At 34.1% G+C, this 21,606-nt stretch overlaps 1 protein-coding gene across 7 annotated transcripts in view; it reads left to right on the forward strand.

The window, feature by feature from the left end:
* COP1 (COP1 E3 ubiquitin ligase) overlaps positions 1–21,606 on the forward strand; it is a 264,678-nt gene that overhangs the window by 42,362 nt on the left and 200,710 nt on the right. For 2 of the 7 annotated variants that reach the window (XM_019026975.4, XM_019026987.4), the window contains exons 4-6: positions 1,277–1,353; positions 2,179–2,298; positions 16,096–16,164. In XM_019026975.4, the coding sequence (XP_018882520.3) occupies positions 1,277–1,353; positions 2,179–2,298; positions 16,096–16,164 (266 nt within the window). The remainder of the gene's footprint in view (positions 1–1,276; positions 1,354–2,178; positions 2,299–16,095; positions 16,165–21,606) is intronic. The other 5 variants (XM_019026981.4, XM_019026996.4, XM_055377881.2 and 2 more) reach the window with 3 other exon arrangements.

Raw genomic sequence — 21,606 nt, forward strand, 5'->3', positions numbered from 1 at the left:
ATTACGAGTACTGTATCATATGCATCTGTCTTGCTAGTCTGAGTTGCTTGAGACCTTGGATTGTGTCTTTGAAGCTTGGATCCTTATGAGCTTGGTATCTGTTTGTTGTTTTCAAAAATATTTATACTTGCATTGTGATATAGTGGGAAGTATCAGACAGTTGGGTCTATATTCTCAGCATTGTCTCATTGTATATGTCACCATGCGTAAGTTCCTTATGCTCTCTGTGCTAATACTTCTTCATCTCTAATTGGGGAGAATAATCTGTAAGATATTGTCTATAAAGTGCCTACCTAGCCTAGTGGTAGTTTCCCTTTTTAAAAAAAAAATCAGTTTTTTGTGTCAGTTTATATTTGTTGGTTGTAGAAAAATAGATCCAATTTAAAGTGGTTAAACATTGTGGAAAATGTATCGATTCACGGGAATAGAATTTTTAGAACTAGTTAACAGTGGTTCAGTGGTATTGTCAGGTTCTTTCTCTTGTTCTTTTCTTCCATTGCCAGCATATACCTTGGTCTTTTGGCTGGCTATTCTTGAGGTTGCAAGATGGCTCTAAACAGTTCCAGATATCATCCCCTTATGAAGGCATGGTTTTTTTCTCCTATCCTTTTCTTTCTGAAAGATAGCACATCTCTCTTTGGTCAAAATTGGGTTACGTACTTAACCCCACATCAACCACTGGCAAGGGCATGAATGACTAGATTGCCTTAGGTTAGTCAAAGTAATACATGGGGTTGGGGTGGAATCTAACCTCTCTGAAAGTTATATGGCAGTCTGATACTTGGAAAAAAGTCATGTTATTATCAAGAAAAAGAGTAGGATGGTTTTTGGATAGTTAGCTAAAAGGGTCTTCCATGGTATTTTTAGAAGAATTACAAAGAAAAAGAACAAATGCAAGTCTTTAGTGCTTATTAACTCATAGTAGATACTCAGTTACTCATGCCTTGTTAACATATGGGGCATGTGATGGTCTCACGTGGTGAATGAGGATTTCTCTCTCAGCAAGTGCCAATAGCGTCATCATTGAGAAACATGTAAGGGAAAACACATATTCTGAAGAATTCTCCTATAGTAATAGTAGTTGTAGTAGTAGCAGCTGCAGCAAAACTGTTTTCTAATTTGAAATAAAATAAAAAGCTAACACTTTCTGTTTAGCATGTTTTGAATTTGGAGGCTATGTATAGGTAAAATAGAATCTATCTAAACCGAAGAATTACATGATACATTTAACAAAAATACAAATTATGTGTGCTTTTTATTTTGTTTCTGTTTTCAGTGAATGAACTCATTCTTAAACAGAAGCAAAGATTTGAGGAAAAGAGGTTCAAATTGGACCACTCAGTGAGTAGCACCGTATGTTTCAACTCTTATTACTATTTTTAATAAATTTCATTTTGTTGTTTTTATTGGTTTAATATTAGTTAGATGTTAAAGTTTAGTATATTATTGATTTTTCTTAAAGGAGATTGTTTAGGATTGTTCTAGTCAAATAACTAACTTTCTTAACTGCATTGTCTGTAGTACTTTACTAGAGTGATCCTATTTTGAAAGGTCTGGTAGGATTATATTGAAACATTTGTCTTTGAATACTTGACATTTGAAGGATTATTTTGGGTGGTGAAACAATGGTTAGATATTTTCAAAAAACTGTTGAGGTTGGGCTCACACCTATAATCCCAACGCTTTGGGAGGCCAAGGTGGGAGGATCACTTAAGCCCAAGAATTTGAGACTAGCTTGGGCAACATAGCGAGACTTTGTCTATATTCAAACAAAAACAAAAACAAAACAAACCTTTGAAAGATTCTCAATTTTAAAGGCTTAGTCCCAAATTATGGAGGCAAATGAGCTTAATACCTTACTACATGCAAAATTGAAAATATGGCTAGACAAATAATTAAATTCAGTCATTTTGAAGGTAAATTACAGCTTTAGAATAGTCTCAAATGCACCTTTTATATTTGTTATCTAAATTCATTTAAGGGAGAAGAAGTAGTGTTTAAGTTATAACTATAAGACAGTAGGGAGCCACTAGCTAGGAAGGGCTAGTTCGGAACATTATAATATATTTTCGATATCTATGTAATGAGCATATTAGGAAGTAGCAAGTAAACATTTGTTTTAGTCTCTAAAACAGTCTTCTTAGGAAGTTGTTGTGTTTCTTCTTTCTTCATTTTTAGAATGGCCACAGGTGGCAGATATTTCAAGATTGGTTGGGAACTGACCAAGATAACCTTGATTTGGCCAATGTCAATCTTATGTTGGAGTTACTAGTGCAGAAGAAGAAACAACTGGAAGCAGTAAGTGGTAGCTAAACTTAAAAAAAATTTTAAATGATGAACTTTATTGCAATGAAAAAGATGTAGAAAGTTTAAAAATAATAGGATAGCTTCACTAATCCATTCATTTTTACTCAGCTAGAAACAGCTACAAAGTGTCACTTCTGCTAGATTCCCCCTTTTTGTAACTTAAAGAACAATTTCAATACATTATAACTTATTTGCAATGACCAGTTTTTATTAACAAAAGCTGAGTGTTCAAAATCTTGAGAAAGTAAAGTTTCGTTTTCATAGGAAATAGTTTTGTTGGTTATCTGTCTTCTAATGAGTATCTTTCTTGCCATATTGTCCCCTCTTCATATGTGAGATTTGGAGGAGAAATAGAGATTATTTTTATCTACATACAATTCTTTCAGCAGGTGTCCATTGGTAGCAGTAGTAGTCTATGGCATAACTAAGAGCATTTAAAGAGATCTGTACTAAATGTATCTTATTTAATGTAATGTAAAATTCCATTTATTTTACGTAAATGTTAAAGATGTAAAATGTGAAATTGCAAGTATTGGGAATTGAGTGTGATATAAGCAACACACACCTTAGCATAAGCAAATACTACCCTGAGGTTAAACATAAAGGGAGTATTTATTGAGACAGTAAGTGAGTGAGTAACACATACACACAAAAAAGAATAGTTGAACCACCAAACTTTGAGAAGATTAGAACTATGGCTTCTCTGGAAGACTACAAGTACATGAGATAGGGATTTGAATGTTGTTGAGAGTCTTTCTTTTGTGCCCCTTATGCCTGTTTGATTGGGACAGCTCTGATTTTCTTTTCTCATAGACATTTTTATCACATGGTGGATAATAATGTCATTTGCACTCTTGGTTTATATGTATGTTTTTTGATAAAAGAAAAAAAGGAGCTTTTGTTTCCAACTGCAGTTTAAAAATTTCTGTGGCTAGATTATGATTAACTTAGCTTGGATCTGGATCCCACTGACTGTGGTGGGGATCTTCTAGTAGGAGAAAGGTGTGTCAGGTTGAGCCAGCCAAAATAAGTTGTCTCCCATGTTGTATCTGTTTGGGAGGTGGGGTTCATGGGAATTTCTCTTACAGTTTTAACCATAGTTTACTATTAGCATCTACTGTTTGCCAGGGGTTTTGTTAAGGTCTGTGGACAAGCTACAGTTCTGCTGTATGTGTGTGTTTGTGAACTAAATCAGTAAAGCAGGTATTTTCACATGGTGATAAGTAATATAAAAGACTTTTTTTTTTTTTTAAAGGGACAAAGTCTCCCTCTGTCACCCACCCAGTCTGGAGTGCAGTGGTACAGTCATAGCTCACTGCATCCTCTACCCCCTGGGCTCAAGTGATTCTCCTGCCTCAGCCTCTCACTCACACCACTAATTTTTTTAATTTTTAAATCACCCAACTAGTTTATTTTTATTTTTTGCAGATACAGGTCTCACTATTTTGGCCTACAGTAGTCTCAAACTCTTGGCTTCAAGCAATCCTCCCACCTCAGCCTCCCAGGGTGCTGGGATTATAGGGTGAGCCACTGCACCTGGCCCTAAAATGACTTTTTATGAGAGATTGAACATATGCAGTTACCTTGCTCCCTTTTGAAATGATGAAAATGACAGTAAATTAGGGATTTTAAAGAGGCAAAAATAAATCAAATGAGATAAGATATATTTTCAGGAATTTTTTCTAAGCTATGAAACAGATGGACAAAAGGTAACAGATAAGTAGATCTGAGGAAACTGAATGCTACACCAGCAATAGGGAGAAAGCTAAGAACTGACCCTATTTATATTGTGGAGCAGAGGCCCTGGGATCAGGTATCTGACAGAGTAAAGGCTGAAAACAATGAGTGGTTGAGAATCTGTTTAAGAAGCAGTTGGAATCCCTGATTTCTTCTTATATAACTGAGCTAATGATTCTTCCTTTTCTACTTTAGGAGAAAACTATAATTTTTAACCCCTCCACCCCCAACGGAGGTGGTAAGAAAGAAGCTCTCTGGACTACTTCATAACAGGCACACTTAAAGATATATGTGGGTGTTCCTGTTTCTCCACAGCCTCGTCAGCATCTATTGTTTCTTGGCTTTTTAATAATTGCCATTCTGACTGATGTGAGATGGTATCTCATTGTGGTTTTGATTTGCATTTATCTAATGATTAGTGATGTTGAGCTTTTTTTTCATATGTTTTTTGGCCACATAAATGTCTTCTTTTGAGAAGTGTCTGTTCATATCCTTTGCCCACTTTTCGATGGGGTTGTTTATTTTTTTTCCTGTAAATTTGTTCGAAGTTCCTTGTAGATTCTGGATATTAGATCTTTGTCAGATGGGTAGATTGCAAAATTTTTTCCCCATTCTGTAGGTTGCCTGTTCACTGTGATGATAGTTTCTTTTGCTGTGTAGAAGCTCTTTAGTTTAATTAGATCCCATATGCCAATTTTGGCTTTTGTTGCCATTGCTTTTGATGTTTTAGTCATGAAGTCTTTGCCCATTCCTATGTCCTGAATGGTATTGCCTACGTAACAAACCTACACATTCTGCACTTGTGTCCCAGAACTTAAAGTAAAAAAGAAAAAAAAAAAAAAAAAAAGATGTGTGTGGGCTACCATACCAAAAGCAGATAATTACATAGTGAAAGTGAGAACTGGTAACCTTCTTCCTACCTTCTCATATGCCAGCATTAGTCTTTGTTTCCTTTTTGGCTTCGAATTGAAGAAACACAGTTGTCTTATTAGATTACAGATTCTTTCCTATTATTTTCTGAAGAAAGAGCCACCTCAGAAGCAAAGTTCCTGTCATAGATTTTTTTACATTATTGCTTTCTGTTTTACTTTTCATTATTATTTAGCCTGAATCTTTCCAGCATACAGAAAAGTACAGAAAATAATATGGGGCTCTGAAATACTCCTTCCTAGTTTTAATAAATGTGAAGATTTTGGCGTATGTCTTAGATCTGACTTAAGAAGTAATTATTTTCATACTTAAACTCCTCTCATCTCATTCCCTTCTCCCAGTGTGACCACCATATGAAGTTGGCAAGAATCCTTCTCAAGCATGTGTATGCGTTTCTTATGTATGTTAGTATCTACAACCATATAAAGTATTGTTTGTATAAATTAGAGGTTTATATAAAGGGTTTCATGCTGTAGTTATCCTTTTGAAATATACCTATTTGTTTACTTTTTGAGGTTCATATTGATAATGTAGATTTGGTTTATTTAACTTCTTATAGTAATCTGTTTCAGAAATATATCTATTATTCTATTGATGGGCATTTAGGTTCTTCTCAATTCTTAGTTGTGTCAGCACTACATTTAGTATACCTTTCTCCTTGTGCTCGCATTAGGGTATGTGTGCACATTTTAATCTTATTAAATATTTGATATTGACAGATTGCTCTTCTGTGGATTTGTGCCATATAAGCACTTGGTATTTTCTGTTTTTCAGTTACTGCCAGTCTGATAAGTATCAAATGCTGTTTGTGTGTGTATGTGTGTTTTAAAAATACATTTCTGTAATAACTAGTACAGCTGAGAATTTCTTCATTTGGCCACCCTTGTTTTCTATTTGATGAACTACCTATTCATATTTTGTGTCCATTTTCCTGATGGATCATTTGTTTTTTCTCTTACTGATTTGTGTATGTGTGTGTGCTTGTATTTTGTATATTACTACTTTGCCAAATATATATTTTGGTAATTGAATTCTAGTTGAATTGCATTATAGTTGGAGAACATAATTTACATGATTTTAGGTGATTCCATTTTAGATGCTTTGTTGGTTCATCACTTATAATTTTTTGTCTTTTTAGTGGTTGCTTTAGACTTTTTACTACAATTACTACCACATTCTCCATTAAAGTAATATTATACTACTTCATCTGTATTACAAGAACCTTAGGCCAGGCACAGTGGCTTACGCCTGTAACCCTAGCACTTTGGGAGGCCGAGGTGGGTGGATTGCCTGAGCTCAGGAGTTCAAGACCAGCCTGGGCAACATGGTGAAACCCTGTCTCTACTAAAAATACAAAAAATTAGCTGGGTATGGCGGTGTGCGCCTACAGTCCCAGCTACTTGGGAGGCAGAGATAGGAGGATTGCCTGAACCCAGGAGGCAGAGGTTGCAGTGAGCCGAGATTGTGCCACTGCACTCCAGCCTGGGAGACAGAGCAAGACTCCATCTCCACAAAAAAAAAAAAAAAAAAAAAAAAAAAAAGAACCTTAAAAACAGCATACTTTCATTTTCTCTCTCCTGGCCATTATAGTATTTTATGTCATATATTTTACTTCTAAATGTGTTATATATTCCACAATACGTTGTTATTAATTGTGGTTAAATTATGGAGATTTCTTACAAGTCTTATATTACCCATTTATTTACCATTTCTGGTGTCCTTTATTCTTTTGTCTAGATTGGTTTCTATCTGTTATTTTCCTTTAGCCTCAAGGACATCATTTACCATTTCTTTAGTGCAGGACGGCGAGAGGCGAATTATTTCTTTTATATGTCTGACAAAGTCTTTATTTTACTTTTGTGTTTGAAAGGTACTCCATATAAGTATAAAATTCCAGATTGGCTTTTAAAGAAATGTTGCTCCACTGTCTCCTAGCATTGTTTCAGATGAAAAGTCTGCTGTCATTCTTATCTTTTGTCTTCTTAATGAAATATGTTTCTCCCAGTTTAAGATACTCTTTTTATGGGTGTAAGCGTTTTGATTATGATGTGCCTTGCAGTAGAGGTTTTTTTTTCCCCCTTTGTGTTTTTTGTTATTGGGTTCTTTGAATTTTTTAGATCCGTAGATTTATAGTTTGCCTCAGATTTAGAAAATTTTCAGCCATTATTTCTTCAAATATTTTTATGTCCCCTCTTCCACTTTGGGAATTCCAGTTACATATCTCTTAGGCTAGTTGAAGTTGTTCTTTAGGTCATTGATGAATAGTTTTGTTCATTTTATTTGATCTTATTCATCTTTCTAGTGCATTTTGGATAGTTTCTATTGCTGTCTTCAATTTTTCTCCATATAGATTGACTTTTCCCCTTATTGTAGGATATATTTTTCTGCTTCTTTGCATGCTTGTTTCTTAATTAGATGCCAGAAATTATAAATTTCACCTTGTTCAGTGCTGAATATTTTTGTAATCCTTTATATATTCCTGAACTTTGTCCTGACATGTAGTTAAGTTACTTGGAAACAGTTTGAATCTCTTGAAGCTTGTTTTTAAGGTATGATAGGGAGGACCAGAGCAGTTTTTTGTCACTGCTAGTTTTGCCTCACTACTGAGACAATCTTTTTGAGTGTGTGATGCGTGTATATTTCTTGGTTTTTCTACTCTGGCTGCTGGGAACATGTAATATTTCTGGCACTTTGGAAAGCATTGTTTCATATAGTTGGACAGGTGTTTTGTTGTTTAAGGCAGGAATGTAAATCTAGTCCCTTTTACTCCATTTTGGCCAGAAGGGGAAGCTCAATTTGCATGTGTTTAGTCCTTTGAAATTGATTGTGATTTTCATTGTAGCTCAGCATAATCTGTTTTGTAAATATTCCACTTGCATTTGAAAACAGTGTTTTTATTCATTGTAGCTCTTTATAAATATGATTATGTAGAGTGGGTTAATATTAATATTATTGTTGTTGTTATTATTTTTTTGAGATGGAGTCTCTCTTTGTCACCCAGGCTGGAGTGCAGTGGCGTGATCTCTGCTGCAACCTCTGCCTCCCAGGTTCAAGAGATTCTCCTGCCTCAGCCTCCCAAGTAGCTGGGATTACTGGCACACACCACCCCCCTCGGCTAATTTTTATATTTTTGGTAGAGATGGCGTCTCCCCATGTTGACCAGGCTGGTCTCGAACTCCTGGCCTTGGGTGATCTGCTTGCCTTGGCCTCCAAAAGTGCTGAAATTACTGGTGTGAGCCACCAGACCCAGCCAGTTAATATTATTAAATTTGTTTTTCCTCCTTGCTGTCAGTTGCTGACGAGTGTGTTACAGTTATTATTTTAATTGTCTACTTTTGTTTTCTTTTTTGGTAATTTTTGCTTCATGTATTTTGAAGCCCTGTTATTAGGTGCAGCTCATACATGTTTAGAATTTTTATATCTTCTGGATGAATCATCTCCTTTATTATTATTATGAAATGGATATGTTTATTGTTGGAAATATTTATTGTTCTGAAGTCTGCTTTGTCTGATACTGATAGAGCCACAGCATCTTACTTATAGTTAATGTTTCCATGGTATAGTCTTCTTCATGCTTGTACTTTAGTTCTGTCATTGTCCTTATAAAGTGTGTGTCCTTAACAGTAGGTAGTATTTTTTTCTGTTCTTTTTAAAAACACAGTCTAATAAGTGCAGTGAATTGAAGTGCTCAAGTCCATTTAAATTTTATTTAATATAATTATTGATATGGTTCGGTTTGAGTCTACACCATGGTATTTGTTTTCCATTTCTCCCTCCTGTTCTTTATCACTTCTTCCTCCTTTCTTGCCTTCTTTAGACATCATTGGGTTTTCAGTATCTCATTTTATCTTCTCTATTTTTCATGTACTTCTTTTTATTGTAATTTTAGTGTTTTCTCTAAATACCACAAAAGGCCTTTTCTCCCACACAGTTTATAGTATGCTACTTCAAGGACAATATGTTTGCAGGCAATCTTGAATATATGGTATACCACATAACTCAGTTTACTAAACTTCCCCTTTTTTTTGGTTCAAACCATGTTATAAGTGTCACCAAACTTTTTTTTTTCTTTTTTGAAACATTGTTATTTTGGCTTTTGAAGATAGGATACCAAAATAAATAAATAAAAAAGAACAAAAACCCACCAGACCCTTTTTTTATTTACCCAAATATTTACCTTTTCAGATGCTCTTCATTTTTTCTCACATCCATCTGGCTGATTTCCCTTTTACTTGTATAACTTTTTTACTATTTCTTGTAAAGCAGATTGTTTTGCTCTATATAGAAGCTTTGGGTTTTCTTTTTAAAACACTTGAAAGATATTTTCACTATTCTTTTGTTTCTGATGAAGTCAGTAGTAATTTTTACCGTCCTTCTCCTAAAGAAAGCTAGTATATCGTTTTTCTAACTGCTTTTAAGATTTTCTTTCTGACATTGGTTTTCAGCAATTTGACTGTGTTATTCCTACATTTTATTATTTTTATATTTATTCTTCTTGGGTTTCATGGAACAAGAGGATCTGTTCTTTATTTTATTTTGTTTTTTGGCAGCGAACAAATTCAATGCCTAGGATTTAATTTTTGAACATAGTGAGCCATTACTTGTTCAGCCCTTTGCTCTCCTTCCTTTCCCTGTAGGTTTCTAGTCATATGTTGTTATAATATTTCATATTATCTTACAGACTTCTGATGCTCTGTTCTTATTTTCCTTTTTTTCCTGTGAATTTAAATAATTTGTATTGAACTGTGTTTGAGTTTGTTATTCCTTTCCTCTGCTATGTCTGCTTTGCTCTTAATTTCATCGATTTTTAAATTTATATTTATTTACTTATAAAATTATTTATTTATTTTAGTTTTTAGGAGCAAGGATGAGAGACTGACCCCTTTGGTTTTATTCAGGAATTCAGCTTAATTGGGGCTTCATCGCTGCTTGAGTTAGTTTCAGTCATTGGCTTTAAAGAATAGTACGCATTTTTTTATTTATCCCTTTTTTTGTTACTGTGGAAGTAACCTTTTACATTTTAATCTGAAGAGGGTTAAACACTAATTTTTTTTAACTGAAATGATTTGTACTGTGAAAGTGTTGTCTGTGATGCCAGTGCTTCCAAATTTAAGTCACTCATTTTATGAACTGTTGTCACTTTTTGTAAATATTCCTCTTATGCTTTTAAGCATGTGTGTTCTGAAATTGTTTCAAGGATTTATGTTCTTTATGTCTAATAATCTTCCTATTTAAAATTTTCTATTAAAATTATTTAAAAATAAAAACCCAGCTAATGCAGAAGAAAGTATATTAATTTACTAATATGATTATGGATTTTTCAATTTTCTTTCCAATACCGTCATCGTCTAGTTTCATATCCTTTCAGTCTTTTTGTATTTAACTTTTAAGTTCAGGAGTACATGTGCAGGTTTGTTATATATAGGTAAACTTGTGTCATGGGGGTTCATTGTACAGATTATTTTGTCACCCAGCTATTAAGCCTAGTATCCATTAGTTATTTTTCCTGATCCTTTTCCTCTTCCCACCCTCTACCCTCCGATAGGCCCCAGTGTGTATTGTTCCCCTCTATGTGTCCATGTGTCCTCATCATTTAGTTCTCACTTGTAAGTGAGAACATGTGGTATTTGGTTTTCGTCCTGTGTTAGTTTGCTAAGGATAATGGTTTCTAGCTTCATTTATGTTCCTGCAGAGGACGTGATCTCCTTTTTTATGGCTGCATAGCATTCTATCGTGTATGTACACCACATTTTCTTTATCTAATCTACCATTAATGGGCATTTAGGTTGATTCCATGTCTTTGCTATTGTAAATAGTGCTGCAGTGAACATACATGTGCATATGTTTTTATAATGCAAGGATTTATATTCCTTTGGGTATCCTGGTCACATACACCCTTTCAAGACTGAGCCAGGAAGAAATTGAATACCTGAACAGACTAATAAAGAGCTCCAAAATTAAATCAGTAATAAGTAGCCCTGCCAGATATACAAAGAAAAGCAGGTACCATTCCTACTGAAACTATTCCAAAAAATTGAGGAAGAGGCACTCCTCCCTAAGTATTCTATGAGGCCAGCATCATCTTGATACCAAAACCTGGCAGAGACACAGCAAAAAAAGGAAACTTAAGACCAGTGTTATTGATTCACATCCATGCAAAAATCCTCAACAAAATACTGGCAAATTGAATCCAGCAGTACACCAAAAAGCTTATCCAGCATGATAAAGTAGGCTTCATCTTTGGGATGCAAGACTGGTTCAACATATGCAAATCAATAAATGTGATTTATCACACGAATGGAACTACAAAAGATAAAAACAACAGGATTATCTCAGTAGATGCAGAAAAGACTTTCAACAAAATTCTGCCCCCCTTCATATTAAAAACTCTCAATAAACTAGGTATTGAAGGAACATACCGCAAAATAATAAGGGCCATCTGTGACAAACCCACAGCCAACATCATTAAATGGGCAAAGGCTGGAAGCATTGCCCTTGAAAACCAACACAAGACAAGGATGCCCTCTTTCACTACTCCTGTTTATTCAACATAATAATGGAAGTCTTGGCTGGAGCAGTCAAGCATAGAAAGAAAGAAAGGGGATCCAAATAGGAAGAGAGTAAGTCAAACTATCTGTTTGCAGATGACATGGTTCTATATCTAGAAAATCCCATAGTCTCAGCCGACAAGCTTCTTAAGCTGATAAACAAGTTCAGCAAAGTCTCAGAATACAAAATCAATGTACAGAAATCACTAGTATTCATTTCTGTCAGTACAAAGACTTGGGAACAACCTGACTTATAAAAGGATTTGTTATCTAGTCTTTAGAGTCATCCACTTTTCCAAACTGCAGTATTTTTTATTGCCTTATTTTGTTATTCCAGAGAATTTTTTACCCCAGGGACATGTATAAGGTAAACTTCTGGGTGGGTAAAAGATAAGTGACAAGCCTGCCTGCTTTGCTGCCATCCCTTCCTTACAACCTTCTGTACAAAGTGAGAATAGAAAATTTGATGAAAGAGGCTAGAATTGAGAACTGGAGTGATGTCCTGTGAGCAGACATGTTTTAGAAGAAGAAAAGGTAGATGGTGGAGAATTAGGGAATCAACTTCCTAAAACCCTCTGTGTCCACATACGCTTTGGAAGATCTTCATACATTCTCAGGTATATCTGTACCCTTATTTGAAGTCTGTTGTCTATACAAGCAGAAGTGAATATCCTTTAGAAGTTTTCTGTTGACAGTAGATTTAAGGAAAATACTGTAGTGTTCTAGAGAAAAATTACCTAAATAGTAATATCCTATCTAAAGTATGGGATGATGACTCCTGTTTGTGAAATGTTACCTGCACATTTTATAGGTAGGGAATCTGAACCCAAGTAGGGGAAACACACATAAAGTTATCTAGGGTTTTTTTTGGTTAGAATTTTAAGCTGGGCACAGTGGCTCACGCCGTAATTACGGCACTTTGGGAGGCCAGGAAGGCAGATCACTTAGGAGTTCGAGACCAGCCTGGCCAACATGGTGAAACCCAGTGTCTACTAAAAATACAAAAATTAGCTGGACATGGTGGTGCGAATGTGTAATCCCAGCTACTTGGGAGGCCGAGGCAGAAGAATTGCTTCACCTTGCGGGGCGGAGGCTGCAGTGAGCTGAGATCGTGCTACTGTACTCCAGCCTGGGAAACAGAGCGAGACTCTGTCTCTGTCTCAAGAAAAAAAAAAAAAATCTAAGTAATAATTACTTCTAATTTACAATGTCATAACATTATTAACGAGATTTATAGCAAATAGCAACAGTCCCTAGTTCCATTACTCCCAGTCCCTGATATCAATTTTCCAGAAGAATCCTTTCAATTTTTAATTGTTTTTATTTACTGCGCACACTCTCTGTTATGTATAATTTTTTTTTTTAGGAGAGAGAAGGTCTCGCTTTTTCACCCAGACTGGACTGCAATGGTGCGATCACTGCTCACTGCAGCCTTGAGCTTCCCAAGTAGCTGGGACCATAGGCACATGCCACTACGCCCAGCTAGTTTTTGAATTTTTTGTAGAGATGGGGTGTCGCCATGTTGCCCAGGCTGGTCTTGAACTCCTGAGCTCGCGCAATCTGCCTGCCTTGGCTTCCCGCAGTGCTAGGATTTTGCAGCCAACAATTCTATATTTCTAAATAACTTGCGTATGCCATTCTGCTTAGAAAGTCTTACGCAAAAAAAAAAAAAAAAAAAAAAAAAAAGCCCTCAAAATGGCAGTTGTTCTACTCTTGAGACAACTGTTGTAGAGTGAACTGTACTTGGGAAGATGAACTCATGCTAACTAAACCTGTAAGGACCAAATTACTCATTTATAGTGAAATATTTAAAAATCAGTTACATTAGTTATTTACATAGTTATGACCAATGTGTTTTCTCCCAGTTGGAAAGACATCTAACTTGCCATATAACCGAAGGATACTAAAGCACGGAATTGGAATAAGAAGAGTTTAATAGGCAATTCACATATTTAATTATATTAGGCTCTGATCAGGCAGTTGCTTCCATCCCCATAATAAGGATAATTTTTTCTTTTAGAATACAACAAAATTTAGTTGCAGAGAAGGATAGGAAAATAAAGAAGACCAATGTTCTATAAAAACTTGAAGCATATTTCATGTCAGATAGCAGATACGCTCCCTCTTGAGATGCTTAACTGAACCAGATGGGACAAGTGTGACAAAAACTTGCTGTATTGTAGAGTACTGAGAGTAGAGAGTAAAATTCTAAATATGTTTCTTTTTCTTTCTTTCTTTCTTTCTTTCTTTCTTTCTTTCTTTCTTTCTTTCTTTCTTTCTTCCTTCCTTCCTTCCTTCCTTCCTTTCTTCCTTCCTTCCTTCCTTTCTTTCCTTCCTTCTTTCTTTCTTTTTATCTCCTTTCTTTCTCTCCTTCCTTCCTTCCTTTTTCTTTCTTTCTCTCTTTCTTTCTAAATACATTTCTCTTTATTCTTTTTCTTACACGCTTCCTTATCCGAAAATGGGAGAATTGGGCTAAATGATCATTACATGTTTTTTGGAAGTTTTGACGATTGTAAGAGATGTTTAGAGAATTGACTTCTTGGACTTTTATTTTTAGTAGTGGGATTACTTTCATGTTAAAAATTCTGCACCTGTTCTAATAGAACATTATATGGCTAGACATTTTGGTATAATTGGTTATACTCTTTCCATTTTTTAAAGCATTCTCTTTTCTTCCACTATCTCTTTTTTATAATTTTCTTTCATATTTATATGTGAAATTATAGTTTCATATTTGCCATTCATCTCTTTTCTTGAAATTCTTCCTTTAAAAAGATTAAACTGCAGAAGAAGTTGTCATGTGGTGAATTCCTGGTGTATGTAGTTGGCCCCACTTTCCTTTTACATTGACATTTTGGGGACTTTCTCCTTCTTTCTACAGATTAATTGCATTCTTGTCGTATTTACATATTCTAGTTAATAGATTGAAATGAAGTGTTCAGATTTATAATTTTGAAGATAGTTTGTATAATTCCTTTGTAAATGAACTGTCACTTTATTAACTTGGAGTTACTTTTTGTATAAAGTTGTTACTTTTTAAATAAACATGTGGTCTTTGTCCTCTAGACAAATAATCATAGATAGTTAGAGATAACCAGTGTAGAGAAGTCCCACAAACAATGTGGAAGACTTGGATGCTTTGTCATCATTGTTGAGACAGAGCCCATGTGAGTTTGTTCTGTGTGACAGATTAACTCACTTGGGAAGAACGGGTCTAAGGTCCAGTCAAAGTCAGTTTGTCATGCAAGAAAAAATTTCAGTCTTCATGATTCTATGTTTTGGAAATTTATTCAGTTGTAAAACATATTAATTCAGTTATATTATTTTAATTGGACTATCCTATTGTGATTGTCAGTTTATATTTTATCTCTCCTTGTTTGCCTTGACTTGTAAATTACGTTGATCTGTTTTGCCTCTTATTTTTTTAAATCCAAGGATCTGCAAGAGGCATAGACTCTGGAAGTGGGTGTGAGGTGGTCATGCTTATTTGTAGTACGTGTTATATCTTAGTGATTCTTCAGATTTTAATTGGCTTATTCTTATCATCTGGGCACTTGTTTAACAAAAATTCCTGGAACCTTTTCTAGAGCAACAGGATCAGAATTTTAAAAATCTGACCCAGTGTCTGTTTTAACAAATGCCCCAGGTAATTCTGTTGCATAGCCAGGCAAATGAAAGTTTTATTAATCTTTTTTTCCATATAGTTTTGTTTGTTTTGGAATTGCTCCACTGGGCTTTTTTATTTTCCCTTTCAAGTATATAAGAAAAAATTAGAATGATGTTTGTTCATAAACTATCTCTTATTGTTATTTTATTTTTAGCTTTTGATGTTATTTTATATATTTTTATCAGATTAACCTGGAATTCCTGGTTCTTGTGAATTTTAACAGTAAATGATACATACTTGTGTTTTTATGTTTTGCTACTCAGAAAATGTCAAGGCTTGTTATACTTTCATTTATCTGTTCTATCTTTGTCTCAATTACCAATTTGAGTTACTCCCTACCCGCAAGCTGTCCACTTGATTATATTAAATTTTGTTGTTTTCAGATGTTTGATTTTGCCTGAAATCTTCCATAGAAATATATTCTCACATCTGTGAATAAGTAGGTAATAACTAGAAATAGTAAATTTGACTTGTGAAAGGTATAGGTTTATCTCTATTTATTACACTTACCTCTGCAAATGAACTTCTCATGGAGAAAGTGATTTTAGTGTCTGTAAGCTATGGTACTTTTACTGTAAATTTTGTTTTGATGTTTTCTTACTTTAGTTGGGGAAGAGAAGGCTAGGAGTCAGGTAATAGAATTGCCATTATCCGTGAAAAGATTTTTCAGCATGTTAGATAAGGGATGTAATTTAGAACACCTGTTTCTTAGTTTTAGTTAGTTGTGTAGAAAATTGATTCTTTTAAAAATGCCAATTAGCAAATGGGAAAACTGATTAAATAGAAATAATAGACGAACTTAAATGGGTGCATAAATTTGCTTCATACTGTTTATGCTATGGTGTTAAAGAAAACTTTCAACTCAGTTATATTTTTTAAAAGAAAAATTATAATTTTCTATTGTAGGAATCACATGCAGCCCAACTACAGATTCTTATGGAATTCCTCAAGGTTGCGAGAAGAAATAAGAGAGAGGTATATTATTTTGTGTGTTTTACATAACGTTTTATTTACTATTGTTAACTGTTCCCATTTTGTAAAAGCATTTCAGGCTAAAAAATTTCTTTAAATATTTTTAAAAGCATTTGAATTTTTAGGAGGTTTCCTTAAGATTTGTTATTTTAACTTCTTTTCTCTTTACAACTTGACACTTAAAAAATCATTTCGTGGAGATGTGCTGAAAAGTTATCAGTAAGATTGACTGCAATAACTTACCTAAAAACTATAAAGAATTGAAAATAGATGTATTAAATAACAGCTTACCCTTCACCATGAAGAGAAAACTTAGGAAAATTTAGATAATAAAGCCTTAGGTAGGATATAGTTTTTTTCTTACGATAAAAACATATGTAGGCAAAAACAAGTAAAAACATAGCTACCTATTTAGAACTTGGGAGGTCTAACTCATGGAGGATAGTTAAAAGGCAATTTTGTATCAACAGTTTTATAGCGAGCATGTTCTAATTTAACATTTATAAAATTTCTCAGTCATTTCACACTATACAAAATATGGGAAAATTAAATAGTCAAAATCCTGTGCTCTGGATAGCATGCTAAAATAACTTTGAGAACTTTTTTTTTTTTTTTTTTTAATTTCTAACTGGCTGGAACCTGGTATGTTTATGTTAAGAATTGTCTAATTAGGATACTTTTTACTCATTTAAAAATGTGTAAATTGTCTGTTATGTGCTATGTTCTGGGCTATCTTTATTCTTTTTGACAATAAATAGATAAGAGATGTTTTACTGGATGATGAAGTGTTGAATAGCTAAATATTTTTTATATGGTTTGTGACTATATTTTTCTTATTCTCAACTGTTGCTAATTTAGTTGTGATTTTAATATTCCTACTAACAAACATCTGTTATAAATTTAAGATTTACTTGTGTCTCTTAGGTTTTTTTTTGTGGTAGGAAAGAAGAAGATGTCCAGTCATTCATTTGTTTAAATGTCTGGTGGCACAATATAAATGGCAATGTGCATGAAAGTTGCCTGTTACGGAGCTTGTGGTGAGCCAAGATTGCGCCACTGCACTCCAGCCTGGGCAACAGGGCGAGAATCTGTCCCAAAAAAAAGAAAGTTGGCTGATGATCTTGCTAAAATGCATGTTCAGATTAAGGGAGGCTCTGTTGGAGTCTGGCAATCTGCATTTCTGGAGAGATAATGGAGAATTCCTTTCCAACATTAATTCTTCCGTGTGATCTTCATTTGGCCTTTGATGTGGTGGCCCATGGCCTCCCACAACACCATCTGTGATATTGACTTTGATTTTATAGCTTTGGCATAGTGTTTTTATATTTCCGTTATTAAACTTCTGGATGAATCATGCCGTAGAACTTTTTCGCTTGATTTTGGTTTGAATCTAAGGTAATGTTTGTGATTAATTTTTTTTTTTCTTTTCTCTTGGACCATATTTTCTTGTAGTAGGTGGGTTAACCAAGAAACATACTAGTTCCAAATACTTCTGGATATTTGTGCCTCCAGTGTACAGTGATTGTATTGTCATTAATACATTTTGGTTTTCTTGATTTTGATGTATCTGTGATTGAGTGACTTTGAGTGTTTTAGTTTTAATTACACAAGAAATTCTGAGAAGCTAGGTAACAAATTGTAAACATTTATCTATTACTTTGATTAAAATTCTTGTATTTCACAATAATTGGAATTGGGTACTATAGTGATTTGTAATTATAATAAGCTTTAGTCTAGAAAATATGTTTTAGTGCAGACAGATTGAAGTGAGTGGTTATATTTTCTTCTTGCATGTAAGTCTATTTGCGTGTTTAATCTTCAAAATGAATATAATTGTTACAGGTCTTAGGACCTGTAATATGGTTTATATACTTGAACTTATTCAAGTAAAATACAGATTTACCAGGAGGCAAATTGCTTCTTTTGACATTCAAACTTTGAAAATTAACTTCGTGATTTCATTTGTAACTTTTAATTGGAGTTCTGATGAGTGAAGGTTTAGACATTGATATATCCCAATCAGAGAAGTTAAATATGCTTTTTGGATTTAATGTTAAGATTCATTTAACTCATTTGGATAATGAGTACTCCACTGTCACAACTGGCTAGTAATTTAGGGCTATTTAATTTTCAGTTTTATTTTTTCCTACTGATTCTCTTTAGAATATTAAGAGAATGGAAAGTGCAAGGCACATAATAGGCATTTGCATTAGTTATCTATTGCTGTGTGACAAATTACTCTCAAATTTGATGTCCTAAAACATGAAAAATTTAATATATTGAGTCTAGAATTTTGATTCAGAGTTGCTGGGTGCCTTGGCTCTGGGTTTCTTACTAAGCTGCAATTAAGGTGTTGGCCAAGGGAGCAGTTATCTCAAGGTTTGACTGGGATAGGAACTTTCCAAGCTCACTCATCAGCTTTTGGAAAGAGATAACAATTTTTTTGTCACAGGGGCTTCTCCATAGGATAGCTCACTACATGGCAGCTGGCTGCCTCTCCAAAGGAACAAGTAAGAAAGCAAGAGAGGATATTGAAGACAGAAGTCACATGTTCTTTGTAACTTCATCTTGGAAATTATATCCTAAAACTTTTGCTGTTTTCTGTTTGTTAGAAGCACATCATTGGTTCATTCCACACTCAGAATTGCACAAGGGTGTGAATACTAAGAGGCAGGGATCTTTGGAGGGCATCTTAGAACTTGCCTATTAACAGCATTTGTTAGTTATATATATTTAAATGAACATGTTAGTCTTCCTTCATGGTCAGATTAAACAAAAGGGTGTTGGGTTCCATGTAAAAGCCAGTCTTCTCTGTGCAAATTTGTACCAGCATTTGAATGATTCCCTTCTGTTTCATTTGATTTAATTTTAAAATGTACTTTTGGAAATTTTTGATACCTATTAAATTTACTGTAATATAATCGTTTTGATGAGTCTTGGTTTCCTTTTGGTTTTACTTGGAATTTTAGTGAATTGAATTTTAAACGATTTTTATATGAAAAACACAAAAAAGTATATAAACCAAATTTATAGTTTAAAGAATTACAGTAGAGTGACCATTTGTATAACCACCATTGTAAGCACAATGCAATACTGCTAGAACGGCTGAAGCACCCTGACTACCCTTTTTGGATTGCAGTCATCTTCCTTGCCCATTAGGTAACCAATATTCTGATAATTATGGCAGTCACTTTTTTGCCTTTCTTTAATGTTTTGCTGCCTGAGTATCCATAGGTCTCTCTGTTTTTGAGCGTTATTTTAGTGTGCTTGTGCAGTATGTAATCTTTTATTCCTATCTTCTTCGGCTAAATGTTAAGATTCATCCACATGGTTATGTATGACTGTAGTTGGTTGATTTTTGTTGTTGTATAGTATTCCATTAAGTGAATATGCCCCATTTTTGTTGTTGATCATCATTTGAGTTCTTTTCAGTTTGGGGCTGTTTGCAAAAAAATACTACTATGTTATATGTGTATCCAGGTTTATGTTAGTATACATATTTATATGGAATGTATTTAGAAGTGGAATTGATGAGTCATAGGATATGTGTATCTTCAAATTTAATAGATACTGCCAAAATATTTTTTCAAAACAAGTTGTATTAGTTATTCTTCCTACAGGCATTGTATGAGCATTTCTGTTGCGCTGTGTTCTTGCCAGTACGTGATACCAGTAGATTTTTTTTCCAGTTTAGCTAATCTTGGGGTATATACTGTTATATGGTTGTAATTTGCATTTTCCTCATGACTTACGAGGTTGAGCACCTAGTACTACATTGATTGGCCATTTGGGTTTTTTTATGTTTGTGTGTGAAGTAATTGTTTAAAACTTTTTACATTTTTTGTTTGATTTTTCTTAATGGTTTCATATTTATATATTCTAGATATACATCTTGTCAGATCTATCTATCACAAATATCTTTCCCTCTAATTGGGTTGCATTCTTTTCATTATCTTAATGGTGTCATTTGATGACCAGAAGTTTCTGATATTAATAGAGTGAAATTTATCTTATCTGTTATAATTAGTGTGTTTTGTGTCACTTAAAGAAGTCTTTTCCACCTGTGGTCATAAAGACATTTTTCTATGCTGTTCTTTATTTGAAGCTTTATTCTTTTATCTTTCATATTTAGATCTATACTCGAAGATTTATTTTTGTGTATAATGTGAGGTATAGAGATATTTTCATATGGATATCTAGCTGCCCAAGCACCCTTTATTAAAAAGTCCATTCTTTCTTCATCACTCTGAAGTTTTCACCTTTGTCATATATCATGTGTCCATGTATGTGTGGGTCTGTTTCTAGGTCCTCTTTTCTGCTTCACTGGTCTTTTTGGCAATACCACCTTGTATTAAATACTAGAGCTTTGAATTAAGTTGCTGTTCTTCTTTAAAGTCTGGGATATTCCTGGCTCTCTGCATTTCAGTATAAATTTTAGAATCAGCTAGTACGTTTCCATGGTAAACTTACTGTGCTTTTTATTGGGATTAATTTGACTAGATAAATCTGAGAGACTGTGTATTTACAGTATTCAGTCTTCTAATCTGTGAACGTGGTACTTCCCTCTATATTTAGATCTTTAAAATAGCCTTAAAATTTTTATATTTTTCAGGGTAGTCTTACACATCTTTATTTTAGATTTAGTCATTTTTGATACTATTGTAAATGATGTCTGTGTCTCTAACTTTAGTTTCTTATTATTGCTAGTGTGTAGAAATACAGGTGGGTTTTACATGCAGATTTTTAAAAATATCCAGCAACCTGGTTAAACTCTCATTAATCCTAATTTATTTGTAGATTCTTGTATGTTTTCTATGTACACATCATAATCTGCAAATAATAACAGTTTAGTTTCATTCTTTATGATCCTTATATCTTTTATTTATTTTTCTTGTCTTACTCTGCTGGCTAGGACATCCGGTACAATGATGAATAGAAGTGGTGATAGCGGGGCATCCTAGTCTTGATGCTGATCTCAAAGTGAAAGCATTCAACGTGTCACCATTAGGTATGATGTTTTCTGTAGGTTTTTTGTAGGTACTTTTTATCACTCAAGGTAGTAAATTTTTACCCAGTTTGCTAAGAGAATTTTTAAAAAATTTCTGAGTGGGGTTGAGTAGTCTCCAGAATTTTTGTGCATCTGATGCAACCATATGATTTTTCCTTTTCATTCTGTTAATGTGAATAATTACTTTGGTTTAGCATTGGGGAGTCAATCAACTTTGCATCTAGAGTGACCAACCATCCTGATTGGCCCAGGGGTGTCTTAGTTATATCTTAGTTATATCACTGAAGGTTCTGCATTCTAGGAAACCCCACCAGGACAATTGGTCCCCCTACTTGCACCCCTTATATAAACCAAACTTGGCCATTATGTATATTCTCGTCTATATGGTTTGGTTTGCTTATATTTTGTTTAGGATTTTTGCATCTATGTTCATGAGT

The sequence above is a fragment of the Gorilla gorilla genome, chromosome 1, assembly GCF_029281585.2.
Source record: "Gorilla gorilla gorilla isolate KB3781 chromosome 1, NHGRI_mGorGor1-v2.1_pri, whole genome shotgun sequence".
NCBI lineage: Eukaryota > Metazoa > Chordata > Mammalia > Primates > Hominidae > Gorilla > Gorilla gorilla.